This window comes from Danio rerio, chromosome 19 (assembly GCF_049306965.1).
Source record: "Danio rerio strain Tuebingen ecotype United States chromosome 19, GRCz12tu, whole genome shotgun sequence".
Classification (NCBI taxonomy): domain Eukaryota; kingdom Metazoa; phylum Chordata; class Actinopteri; order Cypriniformes; family Danionidae; genus Danio; species Danio rerio.
In genome coordinates this window covers 21,786,825-21,801,913 of record NC_133194.1, presented here as the reverse complement: position 1 = coordinate 21,801,913, position 15,089 = coordinate 21,786,825, and the positions used below count along the sequence as shown (strand labels likewise).

Genomic DNA, 15,089 nt, shown 5'->3' with positions numbered 1-15,089 from the left:
TGACCTTCTTGCTGTAATGTGATAGTGCTAACCACTGAGCCACTGTGTCGCCATCATGGGCATTCTTTTTTTAACGATTCAAGTGAGCAATTTTGATCTATTATTTCACTTACATTTCAATTACCACACATGAAGACATTGTTCAAATCATGCTTTTAGGATTCCTGCACATCCCATCTAAAAGCTTTTTTTTTAATATATATATATATATATATATATATATATATATATATATATATATATATATATATATATATATATATATATATATATATTTCTGACTGTTGTAGGCTATGCAATTAGAACTAGAAATGCGTAGAACTGAATATTCTGTTTTAGGAGTGCTTAATTTGAGCCAGATCTTGTTCCGGAAAATGTCCGATATTCGTGTTTGGCGTTCCGGTATTTATTTTAGTGGATCTGCCATTAACTGGTGTGCAGTGAATACCTACACGTGTTTATGTGTGTGTGTGAGAGAGAGAGACTCTCGATGGTGGTCACCATGTGCAAGTTAAAACAAAACTATTGGCGCTCAACAATATTTTCAGCTTTCCTATGTTTACAATCACTCTTATTGGTTGGTGATAGTTGTTTTGTGCGCAGTGAGCAGCGAAAATAAATAATGGCATAGTGGCCAATCTAAATTGTATTTGTATTTTAAAAACAGCAAAGATGCAGTGACGCATATTTTCATATTTTAAAACCACAAGTAAATCTGATAAGGAACCTGATCAAAAGAGATCCTAAGAAGATGAAACTGCACAAATGGATCAGGATAGCGAGAGACAGAAGAAAAGCGATCTCAAGTCAGCTGGAAAACATGCCAGAAGAGGTAACTGTGGACTCTTCTTGAAGATTAGACTAGTGTAATTTAATTATTTGTTTTCCACTTGGCACATAATAGTGATGTGAGCTGAATAGTGATTGTTTATCCTTTTGTGTTTGTACGTAGCTACATGTTTTTATTATTCATGACTGACCTATAACATTATATGGCACAAAATAATTAAAGACCGTTCAGAAATGTAATGCTGTTGTTTTGCGCTATCACTGTTTAATGATGTCATATTGCGGGAAAACTAAAATTGTTTGGTGGATTATTTCCTGGTTTTGTTCAAGGAATTATTCATTCACAAATTAAACACTGCATATTAGAAAATGGGATTCTAAATCATGGCAAGTTGCCTTCTGCTGTTTTGTTGGACACAATGTAAACCGATGAAAAACCCCACAAAAAAAGAAGACCGACCATTTTTTTAAATACACATTTCTAACACTCTAGATAGAATGGACTAATGTGCAGTTTATTGCTGACGAGTGAATATATATGATTCAATAAATCAATCAAGGTCAATGGGATCCAGGTCCTAAATACCCAGAATGCTTTGAACTGTAACGACACGTTCACATTCTCCATTAATTACTCATTTTTATGTCATTTTAACCCCCTAAGATCTTTGTTCAACTTTAGAACACAAATTAGGATATTTAAAATGAAATTCGAGAGCTCCCTCATCCTCCATAAACAGCAACAATGTTAAAAAAACAACCAAAACAATGTGAAAACCTTCTATGTGACTTCAGTGGTTCAATAGGAGGCTCCATGAACACTTTTCTTTACCAAAAGAACTATAAAAATGACTGTTCGCCAATGTTTTTTTTTTTACTACAGATCAGGGTGTATGTTTACATTAGATTCAGCAGTGCAACACGCACACGTCGTATTTCCTGTAGTAAATGTGCACCCTGATCTGATGCGGAAGACATGCAAACAAAGTGTTCTTCATATGATTATAGCTGAACCACTGAAGTCCAAGGGAATGGTTTGTTTTTGGTTCCTCTACTGGACTTAAACATCTCAGGCTATATAGCATAAGGACGCTCTAAGATTTCATAATAAATATCTTAATTTGTGTACTGAAAATGAATGAAGATCTCAGGGAGCTGTAACAACATGAGGGTGAGTAATTAATAACAGAATTTTAATTTTTGGGGTAAACTAGATCTTTAAGCTGTGCATTTGCCTAAAAATTATTACATTGTATAAAATGGTATAAATAACTTTGATGTAAAAAGTTCCAAGCCCCAGTAACCTGTAGGTGTGCTGCTGCGGAAGGATGATGAGGGTGTGATGGGAGGCGTGACAGGTGGAGTTAGGCTGCCGTTGCTGTGGCGTGGAGGTGTAGCTGTACTATTACGCGATACACCGCCGGTGACTGATATAGCAATTTTGGGTTGGACCTTCTTCTTCTGCGTTTCCTGCTCTCTGCGAGCTGCTTCAGTCATGAATCTAAAAAGAAACAAAAAGGACATGTCAATATTTATCTACTGATTATAGTATCCTTAAAATGACAGTAATTTAAAACTTTATACAAACAGAAGCTACAATTGACTGTAGTGTGTGTTAAATATAAATGACCTCGACACACACAGTAAAATGCTTTGCTTTGTGTTTTTTTTTTTAGCTTTGTGTAGCTTTCAAACTGTAACACTAGTAGTGACAGTATAAAGTATTTATTTAATTATTTTCATAAAAGTAAGGCTACAAGCCAAGCGTAGCTAAGAGGTGATTTTATGCTAGCAAGCTGTAGCCTTCATGGAACTGAAAGTGTTAGGATTATTATAAATATGTTCGCCATTTTTGTTGCAATTTTTTGCAGTTTATTTGAGATTATATTATTGTTGCGGATGTTTAAGGTATCCTGAATATCTCTTTATTCAAAACATTTGAAGGTTTCAAAATTTTCCTAAGACAAGAATTAGTGTTGTTTCATAGCAGAACTCGGTCCTGGAGAGCCAGTGTTCTGCAGAGTTTAGCTCTAACCTCAATTAGACACACCTAAACTAGCTAATCAAGCTCTAACTAGGTGTACTAGAAACTTTATTGTGGATGTGTTAAAGCAAGTTGCAGCTAAACTCTGGAGGACATCGGCCCTTTAGGACAGAGTTTGAGCAATCCTGTTTTATAGTTTTTTTAGGATAATTTTAGTATCCTAAAATAATATTATCGCAATGTGATCATTTGCAGTAGTCAAATGGCAAGAATATGCAATGATGAGTCTGGATTATAATTTATCATTTTGTGAGGGTTTAAAGCATTCAGGCGTAAAATAATGTACCGTTTGTAGCTTTGAGAAATTAATAAAGATTAATTTTATGGAACTGTTTATAAAATGAAGAAAATGCAGTAGTATTTCACATTTTATTGTTCAATTCCTGTATACCTGAATACATTTGGACTCTTGGGAAAACAATAAGCTGTTCATTAAATTTGCAAGTTTTTCTTTAATAAATGTATCTATGCTTGTAGATTATTATATTTTATGCACTACCCTTCAGAATCTTCCCAATCAATCTAAAATAATAGATTCTTTAAAAACATTTATTGAACTCATGTGGTGAAATTGTATTCATATCTCAATATATATCATAGAATAAAAAAAATTGCAATGTGTAATTTTTTAAATATCGTACAGCCCTAGATCATTTTGATGAAAGTTGATTTTGATCAACTTCAAATGTGGACCTGTATATACACACAAACAAACAATTCATTTACAGCAATTGTTATTAATCACTTTAATATAAGCCTTTACTTTGGAGTCATCTTTAGAAATCTAAAATGCTGTTTAACAGATTAAGAAACATTATTATTAACATGTTGCTGGAAATTGTTGCAATGAAAACCAGGAATTACTCTTTTAAGTAATTTTTTATCACTAGAAGTTTGAAAAAAACACAGCACATTTAATAGAAAATGAAATCTTTTTAAATCATCTTAAATATTGCTCAAAAACCTTTGATCAATGATGTGTGTACATCATAAACTTTAAGACAATTGTATGAAGCAAATTATATCAAACGAAGACAAAGCAGTATTATTTCACATTTTATTATTAAAATACTGTATACCTGAATACATTTGGACTCTTGAGAACTCAGTGTTGAAGGTAATAAGTTATTTAAATACCTCATTACTTCAACTTAAATGGAGTAAGTTCACAGTACTCATTCAGATTTGTTTTTTAACTCAAATGATTTGTAGCAATCGGTTTCCTCAATCGGTTTGAGTTGCCTTAATTTATTGGGTTTTACAGTACTCAGTTTGAGTTCTCTTTATTTATTGGGTTTTACTGTGCTCAGATTGTTTCCTTTACTCAAATGGATTAAGTTCACAGTACTAAATAGGATTCGTTTTTAAACATAAATGGTTTGTTGCAATCGGTTTCCTCAAATGGTTTGAGTTGCCTAAACTTTTAAGGTTTTACAGTGTAGTGACATTGTATTCATATCGCAATATATATCATAGAGCAAAATATCACAATGTGTAATTTTTCATATAGCGTACAGCCCTAAATCATTTCGATGAAAGTTGGTATTAATATACGTATATATACACACAAATAAATAGTTCATTTACAATAATAGTTATTAATCACTTTAATATATTTTAAGCCTTTACTTCAGAGCCATCTTTAGACATCTAAAATGCTGTTTAACGGCTTAAGAAACATAATTATTAATATGTTGCTGGAAAAGGTTGTGATGGAAACCTGGAATTACACTTTTAAGTATTTTTTATCACTAGAAGTTCTAAATAACACTGCACATTTATTAGAAATTTAAATCTTTTTAAAGCATCTTAAATATCACCCATAAACCTTTGACCGATGATGTGTGTACATCATAAACTTCTTAATGACAAATTTATGAAGTAAATTAGCATAGAAATATTTCAACATGCACACCGATTGATGTAGCTCAGTGCGACGTATGTGGGCTGCTGCAGCTCCTGCCGCTCCAGAACTCTAGGGTCTGTATCTGAGAAAGGAAGAGACAAAAAAAACACATTAGACATATGAAGCTGAATAAAATACACATATAGCACTGCACCAAAACCTGACATTTGCACGGTACAGAATGTCATATGCACTGTAAAAAATGCTGGATTCAGCACAATTGATTTGTGTTAGGACAACATTAAGGAATTAAGTGAACTTATTAGTGTTTACAAATTTAAATGGATAGAATTTAATAACACAATTAAGCTGTTAAATTGAAAAGCCTCAAAGAAAACTTAAGAATTGTGTTGTTTTCAGCTCATTTAAATAAGTAGTTTGAACAAAGTGTGCAAAGCAACATCTTGAAACATAATAGTGCTTACTATAAGTTTACTCAAACAAGAACCCTTAATGCCCCACAGCCCAGACCAAACCACTACACCACCACACTTTTTCCATTCGGCTTGTGACAGCAGGCAGCTTCCATTGCCTGAGGCTCAACAGGCAATGCTTCAAAGTTACACAGCAAAGTGTGTGTGTGTGTGTGTGTGTGTGTGTGTGTGTGTGTGTGTGTGTGCGTGTGTGTGTGTGTGCGTGTGTGTGCGTGTGTGTGTGTGTGTGCGTGCATGCTTATCTGTATGATGGCCTGAGACTGCCCTCATGTGGCAAAGAGTCCTTTTTTGTTCGCATTTATCAGTGTTATTTGTACAAATGTGCACATGCTTGCAAAATGGTATTTAACAAAGACATTTTTCAGTGTGTGCTCATGAGAAAGAGAGAAAGAGAGAATTGTAGGATGTTAATTGCTGCTTAAAGCTCATTAAAACATAAATGGTGCACAGAAGACCTCACAAAGAGAAAAAAGACACACTGCTGAGTGTGTGCGTGTGTATGTGTGTGTGCTGGCACATTCCACATTTGTTTAAATGACCGCTTGGAGTAACGAGAAAAAGAAAATATGTTTTTTTTTTCATGTTAAGATGGTTGCGTTGCATGCATGTGCACAGTTATATGTGTGGTGCATAAGAGGCAGGGTATATAATAAGTGCCATATGTCTAAATGAGGGATTACTGAAAGCCATTAAAGGCATTCCATCATGTTCACTTCACCAGTATTCTCCCTTAACATGGAGCGACTTCTACAAGCTCACTGTGCAAAACATGCCAGACCTCCCATGCAAATATATGTCTTTTGCACTGTCAAATTTCACACAATGTTACGGTCTTGTATTCCAAAACCCAAATGAACTGCATGAAGTAGCAAAGAGTAGCTTTTAAAGGAAAACCGGTGTAGATTGTATCTGTTTCTGCCTTATTATCATCAGAGCACTTTCTGGTTTCAGCACTGCATGTATCAGGCCTTCCTCACCTCATAAAGGGGACACACACACGCACACACACATCTGTGTATCTCAGGTGGTCCTCAGAGGTGGTCTTCATCAGTGGTTTATTAGCATTTACAAATCATTTACCTGCTGGTGTGCCTTTTCAAGCTTAAACATAATTGTCATTCATTAATAATTCGCAATTAGGCTAAAACAATTTAAATGGATTAAACAAATATTATTTAGCAGATGGCATTTTAGTGACTTTAAAAATGACCAACAGGCGATTCAATAAAACAGCTTTAAGGAAAGCACAGAGGATTTTTTCAATAGTACATTAAGTGCTTAAAGAGGAAAGGAGTTTTCAGTTATTTTTCATAAGTTTTCATTTCAGTTATTTCTCTGTATAGTATCTATGAAGACTGTTTTTAAAATCGAATATATGATGCATTACAGTTAAATAAATCTAAAACACACATGCACACACACACACACACATATACATGCATTATATATAAATCAGCATTTAGAGGTACATCCTTCACAAATCTCTCATTTAAATGAATATTTTAGGATACTTTACAATATCATGTTTATATACATTAGTTTAGTCAATACTAAAGCCAAATCTGGAGCTTATCTAACAAAATAACTTACTATAACGGTCCAAAAACTAGTAGACCTAAATTTATGTTATAGAAAAATATTAAATACAAATTTTTAAAAAGAGGACAAATCAAGAGAAGCAAAAACATTTAAAAATTTTGTAAGTTGTAATTTTTTTGCAATATTTAGCTTGAATTAAATTGTATTATCTTTCAATTTCTAAATATGTTTGGTGACTAAAATATTATTTTAGTAAATGTATCTGTTTAATAAAAATGTTTTGTTTAAATGCAGCAAAATTCATTGCCTATATTCACTGAGAAATGGATAAAAATATTCATTTTCAAAATGGGGTGTACTCAGTTATACTGAGCACTGTATATATATGTATATATAATGGCTAATCAACAAATAAAATATACATTGGTTACTTAATGAAACTAAAATAAAACAGCAAAACTGCATTTTTACACATTTCTTGTATTACTTATTAATACATTATTTATCGAACTGTATTATTATTATTATTTATTAATTTATTTGAATTTATTTTCCCTTTTTTATTTTCCCTTTTAGGCATGGGACAATAACCATTATCAAGGTTTGGAAAAGTCGTTTTCTGATATAATGTTGTGTGTTAGATTTTTTATTTACCTTTTTTTTCTTTTTCTTTTTTGGACAACAGTATCTCTGGCAGAAAATATATTCAAAGATGCCATTTAAAAATTGTGATTTTTTAATTCATTTGAATTATTTAGCCTAACATGTTTACTGTCCCAAAATATTTAAAATGTTTCTTAAAATAATATATTTTTGTGTTTATGTGGGATAAAAGTTATTTTTTACCCGGAAATTTAAAAAAGAATATATTTTAGAGCAGTAGTCACAATACTGTGAAACCGTGATTTTTTTAACCAGGGTTATCATACTATCAGAATCTTATACCGGCCCATGCCTACTACAGTAACACAAAACTGTCACAGTTTACTATGTCATCAGTTACTCATAATATTACTTTATAACTGTTAATGCTGCTCTTTTTCAGTACAATTAAAGATCTAAATAATATATTTAAAAATAAAACATTTTAAAAGTTTTATAAATTGTATCAGTCTTTAAGTCGTGTTTAAGGAACATATTTGAAAATCGTGGCAGCGTCAGTTTACTTCATTCATTCATTCATTCTCTCTTCGGCTTAGTCCCTTTATTAATCTAGGGTCGTCACAGCGAAATGAACCGCCAACTTATTCAGCATATGTTTTACGCAGCAGATGCCCTTCCAGCTGCAACCCATCACTGGGAAACATGCATACACACACTTTTAGAAACATAAACTACGGACAATTTTAGCTTATCCAATTCACTTGTACTGGATGTCTTTGGACTTTTGGGGGAATCTAGAGCACCCGGAGGAAACCCACACAAACACAGTAAGAACATGCAAACTCCATACATGACCCAGCCAGTCTTGCTGTGAGGCGATCGTGCTACCCATTGTGCCACCATGACGCCCTTCTGTTTACTTCCAATTCTGTAATTTATATACTACTGTTCTGCAACAGAATATTCTGAAAGAACCTTTGGTTTTTATATTTGAAATTAGTACTAGTACATGCGTGTAAGTGTAATTATGTGCCAGCCAGGTGCAGAACAATAAACGGTTGCCAGAGTTAATGTTTTCCAATTTTATGATTTCCTTTCACCTACAAAATGAAAGCACACAAGGTCTTTCCACAGGAAAAGTTGCAAGGAAATACATATGCACACACACAAATACACTTAGCATTTAGTGCTTGTTAAACTGAAGGCCCCAATTTTCACATTTAGCAAAATCATAACTCAGTCCAAAACTACAAGCATCCTTACAGCAGCAGGAACGTCTCCCAACCAGTAGCAGTAATATTGCATTTTAATGGGCCATGACCGGTATTAAATCCCTATGAAATCTTTATGTAGGGCTAATAATGTCGGGCCCTCTGTGAGGACATTAAAGAACTTTCTCCAATAAACATGCCTTTTATTCGCAGGCATATCATTAAATCCTTTGCCTATCAAAGCTCACTGGGCTATTTGATGCAGTCCCAAACGCTGATTTGGAATCAGGTGAATCTAAATAAGACAGATGTAGTCGAAGTAGCTCTGAACCTAGCAGAAGAGCGAATGTGCCACCCTGTGGTTAAACACAACACAAAAGCTATCAGAAAGCAAAAAGTGTGTCCCTGTTAGTGTGAGTCTGAGGAGCCTGGCATGGAGCGGTGATGCAGGAATGCCGGGTTTGTTTTCCAGACGGCTAATTAAAAAGCAGGGGAGTGTTTTAATGTGCTGGAGAGCAGCAGGTCTCCGGATGGAGGAAAAGGAGGAGGAGGGGAAAACAGGCGGGAAGGAGAGGATGGAGAAAACTCTAAACGAGGCTGTAATTACATTTCTCAGAGCTCAGCAGGATACAACGCTCCAAAAAACACTTCCGTATGTACACACAAGCACACGCAAGCTCAAGGACGAGGGCACACATGAAAAGGGAAACCAAAACATTAGCACTCACACACGCAAATGCACAGATTACGCACACCAGTACATACAAGCAAACACACACAGGGTTTGGGGAGGGAGGAGAGCTGGTGTTATGGATTTTCCACTGGATCTCACTAATTGCCTCATAAAAAGGCCTGACGAGTCATTTTCATTCTCTCTTACACATGCACACACTGGCAATTAAATCATAATGATCTCAACAGAGCTGAACAGAATTTCAATTTCACTCATATGTGTGATTACAATTTCTTGATATTATTTTGTCAATTATATTATCTTTAATTGCAAAAAGGGCTATTTCAGATACAAACACTATATCAGTCATTAGTTTGGAAACAGTAAGATTTCTTAATGTTTTAAAAGGCTGCTTTTATTTGATGAAAAATACCAGAAAAAAACTGAAATAATATTACAATTTTAGATGTAGAATGTTCAGTGCTCAGCATAATTGAGTACACACCATTTTGATTCATTTCTCAGTGAATATAAGCAATGTATTTTAACAAAACACATTTATTAAAAAGATATGTTTATTGAAATAATATTTTAGTCACCAAACATATTTAGAAATTAAAAGATAAAACAATTATTATTTTTTGCTTGTCTTGATTTTTCTTCTTCTTTTAAAAATGTGTATTTAATATTTTTCTATAACATCTTTTTGGGTGTACTAGTTTTTGGACCATTATCATAAGTTATTTTGTTAGACAAGCTCCAGATTTGGCTTCAGTCCTGATGTACATGCACAAATATAATATTGTAGCTTCCTATTAAAAAGATGAATTTAAGATTTGTGAGGGGTGTACTTAAATATGCTGAGCATTGTAGTTTTAAATTTACTTTATTCCTGTGATTCAAGGGTCACACAATCTTCAGTATTCTTCACAAATCATTGTAATATTATGATTAGTTATTATTGGTACAAAGTTACTCATTCATTCATTCGTTTTCTTAGTCCCTTTATTAATCCAAGGTCACCACAGCGGAATGAATCGCCAACCCATCCAGGACGTTTGTACGCAGTGGATGACCTTCTAGCCGCAACCTATCTCTGGGAAACATCCACACACACACACACACACACACACACACACACTCAATCACACTCATACAGTTTACAATTTTGCCTATCTTATTCACCTGTACCACATGCCTTTGGGGGAAACCGGAGCACCCAGAGGAAACCCATGCGAAGGCAGGCAGAACATGCAAACTCCACACAGAAGCGCCAACTGAGCCGAGGCTCGAACCAGCGACCTTCTTGCTGTGAGGCGACAGCACTACCTACTGCCCCCCTGCGTCGCCGGTACTGATTATTAATAGTGATAAATTACTAATAGTGATAAATTTTACATTTAGGATTCTTTGATAAAAAAGAAAGTTGACAATAACAGCTTTTATTTGCTGTCTTTTTTACATCATAAATACATTTTGCGCTTCATAATACAAGTTTTAGTTTTTGAAGGATGACGTTACACTGAGGATTGCATTCATGATGATGACAATTCAGCTTTGAATCACAGGAATGAATAATATTTGAAACTAAATTCAATAAGAAAAAGGTTACTTGAAATTGCAATAAAATTTACATTATTTGTCATCAAATTAAAGACTTGGTAAGCAGAATTGGCTTCTTTTAAAAAAAAATTTAAATCTCTGCTAGTGTACACCAAAACTGGTTAAGGTATAGTTCATTATTATTTTTGCCATCACACCCCTATTGTTCCAATTGTGTTCAAGTTCAACTTTTGTTAAACACAAAAGAAGATACTGTAAAGAATGTAGGACAAAATTCTTCGAAAGAAACTCATAAAGGTTACATTGAAAAACCCAACTGTCAACCTTATTAACTGAAATGAGTGTAGTTAACTCAAAATTTACTGAAAGGTAATTCTACTCATTTGAAAAAAGTTAAGAACAAAGTTAGTCAGGGGTAATTTAATGAGTTCATTAACTGCCTCATTACTTCATCTTAAATGAAGTTCTCAGTACTCATGGTGCCATTATGGAACGGTAAATGGTTATTACATTTTCCTTTTAACCCTATAAAAATTATTATAAACAAAATGTGGAACAATTATTCACTATATCTTCACACAGCAAATCAAAAAAGATGAACAGTTAAATATAAGCAAACAAAACCTCAAAGCTATGACTGAAAAATCTTTGACCTTATGACTTCAAAACAATAGAATGTAAATAACATTTCTGATACATTTATATACATTTGGATACATTTTATATGTGTTTTATATTTAAATAAAATGTAGATCGTCAGACTACTAATACAAATGGATACTGTGCAACAAGGCTGACATCTTCTGGTCACTGAAAGAAACTCAGGTTTCAAAATTTACTCACAAACAGGTTTAGTTCTCTGAATACCTTTTTATTCTAGTTTTATTAATTAGGTGATAAATTCGGGGGGCCCCAATGTCATAAGACAATTTCGAATTTTTAAAGGAAAAATATTGTTTAACAACAAATGGTTTTAGGCAGTGACACATTACAATACCGTGAATATTAGGCTAACGGTGACTTAAAACGGTTTAGGCTGGTGATTTTTTTCAACTTCTCTTGCAGCACTGTTAAACCATGGCTCAAACTCTGTTTGCAGATCTGAGCTGGTATAAGCTGCTTCTTTTTGATGGTCATACTGTATGCTGGTACTGAGCAACTAGCTCCGGCTCAGAGTGACACGTACCGTACCATGCCGATGATACGAAGATACAACAACAAAAACAAGGGTAACAAACATCTGTTTGAAAATGACGTCAACTGCTGTTTTCTACATTCAACTAGATTTGATAGGAAATGAAACCAGCATGTCTGAACACATCAACACTGCCACAACAACAATTTACCTAAATACAGGTCCGAATGCCCGGAGGATCATCTTGCTGACACGGGAGGGTATGACATAATGCAAAATTCCATTCGTCCTAGGTAACTATAAACAGATATACCCACTGAACTTTCTGTTTCTGTGTTTGTATACCTGTATCTTTTTCTCACAATATAAAAGACCATAAACACAGCTGTCAAATTATGCTTATAGTTTACTTAAATATATATTTTTGATAATAAAACAAAATATATAATCAAGCTTCTATTAAAGGCATCGTGACAGCTCTTTCTTGATCCCGTTTGATTACGTAATGTAAAAGTTCACAGATCTTATGACCGTCTGCAAACGTCTGTCATGGCAGTCATGAGGTAAGAAACCCACAATTTTACCACAAGGAGGCAATGTTGCAAAAGTTTATACTCCATCATTTTCACTTAAGGGTCGAAACTTACAAAAATGCTATCTCTAACCCACAGATATAAGTGGTCAGTAGGGACTAGGAAAAGTGACACATATCAAAGTTGTAGAATTATTTTACAGCACAGTTAATTGAAACCTTTTATGATTAAGTGTTTTTAGATCATTCACATTAAGCTTCAATGTTGAACAAATATAAACACTATCATTCCAAAGTCAAATGACCCAAAAAAATGATATTGTAAAATTACTTTGCAGTACGTTGTATACCAAAAACAATGACGCCATAACATCTGAGATATGCTGTTGTAACATTGGACTATTTTTTAAAAAGCTGTGCAAATGCAGTTGGGTTCAGCTTTCACTTTTAGCCTAACTTAAACAAATTTTCTTTTTTACAAAATGTAACTTTTCGTGAATTTAACATATGACAACTGTATAGTGCAGTAAACACTGTAGAACTGAAAATTATTTATTAATAAATAAATACATACATAAATAAATAAATAAATAAATTAATTAATTAATTAATTAAAAGAAAACTTAAAAACTTAACTTAAGAACGAGTTAAGAGTTAAGAACACAAAGTTTGACTGCATATATATATATATATATATATATATATATATATATATATATATATATATATATATATATATATATATATAAAAAAAAACAGGAATGTTACTCTGAGATATTACAAGACATTTGAACTTTTAAGAATTATATTGTAATCAGTGTCAGTAAAGATAGCTCTGCCAGTTAGGGTTAACCTGGCTGAGATTTACAGGAATTTGTTTTGAACTAGGTTAAAACCAGGCTGCAAAACTTGCATGTTGCTTAATATGCATGCAAGTGATAATCACTTTGATTGCTGATATGAATGTTAATGTGATGGAAATGCAAGCAAACTGCACAAGGTATTTTAATAGATCAGTTCAAAAACAACTAAATTAATTAACATTAAAAAAAACATGATTATTATTAATTGATCTGGTTTTACATGAACACATTATTAAAACAAACTACTGTAGTCCTCTAAAAGTTGTCTATAATATACAAGGGTTAGTAGGGTTATTATGCCAATTATTCCATTTATGGCTATGACTTCACTGCATAATTTAATATTAAAATAAATTTTAAAAAATAGATTACAAGTCAAATAAAAACATTAATTACAACAATGGGTTATCACTTCTGGTGGGGATTTCAGAGAGATAACATCTAGCAGTGCATAAATAACATTTTTAAGGATCAACTTAAGGAGTATGGGTGGCGTTAAGTATTTCCCCTTAATGAGCCATGTGTTCCCTTAATTGTTGCTACTAAGCCCTTAGTAATTATTTGCCCTTAATAAATTTAAGGGACCAAAACAGCTCATGCATTCTAACCCAAATAAAACATTTTAGATAAAACACTCACAAAAACTGAATATTTTAATAAATAATTAAAAATAATTCATATTATTAAAATAATGTCATAATAAATAATTTAAGAAAAATCATTAAATCAACAAACTAATGTACACAGTGTGTCGATAGCTGGATTGCATTCATTTGAAGTTAAGTTTCACAAACTAATTTCGAGAGGAGCACGTGATATGATTGATTGCGGCTGGTCTCACATCTGTAATCATTAGTAAGGCAATCAGATTAATCCAAACTCCCTTATCTTCACATTTTGAAAAATTCCCTCATCCACCCCATCTCCGCCTTTTTTTCCTTTTCCAGGGGGACCTCTCAAACACTACCTGATCTTGTACACCCTTACATGCCCATCAACCAGGCAGGAGTCCAGGGCTCAATTATCTCTGAGCTCAGGGTTCTCTCCCGGGACAGCATGCCAAACCTTCTAATATTATCAAGCAATATCTATTTTAAACTCTTGAAATTGCAGTTTCAGTGCAACTTCAACAGGCTCTACCTGATCCAAGCCAAGTTTTTTAGCTCCTCAATACATGTTGAATTTGACAAGAGTTTGACTCGATAAGGGAACATCTTGACTCGCTTAATGAAAAAAAAAAAAAAAACGGCGTGGATGTGTTGCACAGTTACTGCAACAGTTATTGTGACAAGCATTCGTGGTTAAATACAATCTGTTTACGTAACTATAGCAACTGCGGCGCCGTTGCCATATGTTGGCAGAAACTACGTTGAAATGCTTAAAAAGGCATTAGGTAAAGGTGAGAGTTAAGAAGTTTGTTGTAACGCTTTTAATGAAATCCCTTACCTTAAGGATTTTTTTCACCCTTAAGTTAAATTACTAAATTACTTACATAAAACCTTGCACTGATCTTTTTTTTCTGCACTGTGCGCTGCTCCCTCTACATCATTTCGATTGTGCACTGCTTGATATCCATATTCAAGTAATGATCGCTATAACACAGATCGACTATGCAACAGGACATTTGTGATGAAATGTAGAGGATCTAAATAGAACAAATAGACACACCGTAGACATGCTGCTTCAGACAAGCACATCCAGTATGCATCATCACGAAGATTATGTTACAACATACATACTATATACTGTTGTTTCATTGATAAAAATCTTTCGGCCGAAATTTGATTGAAAATGAAC

The 15,089-nt window shown here is 33.5% G+C and overlaps 1 protein-coding gene across 2 annotated transcripts in view; it reads right to left on the bottom strand.

The window, feature by feature from the left end:
• Positions 1-15,089, bottom strand: part of jazf1a (JAZF zinc finger 1a) — a 35,413-nt gene that overhangs the window by 2,972 nt on the left and 17,352 nt on the right. For both annotated transcript variants that reach the window (XM_005159518.6, NM_001044955.1), the window contains exons 2-3: positions 4,749-4,821; positions 2,094-2,290 (exon numbers count right to left, since the gene is read on the bottom strand). In XM_005159518.6, coding sequence (XP_005159575.1) covers positions 2,094-2,290; positions 4,749-4,821 — 270 coding nt within the window. The remainder of the gene's footprint in view (positions 1-2,093; positions 2,291-4,748; positions 4,822-15,089) is intronic.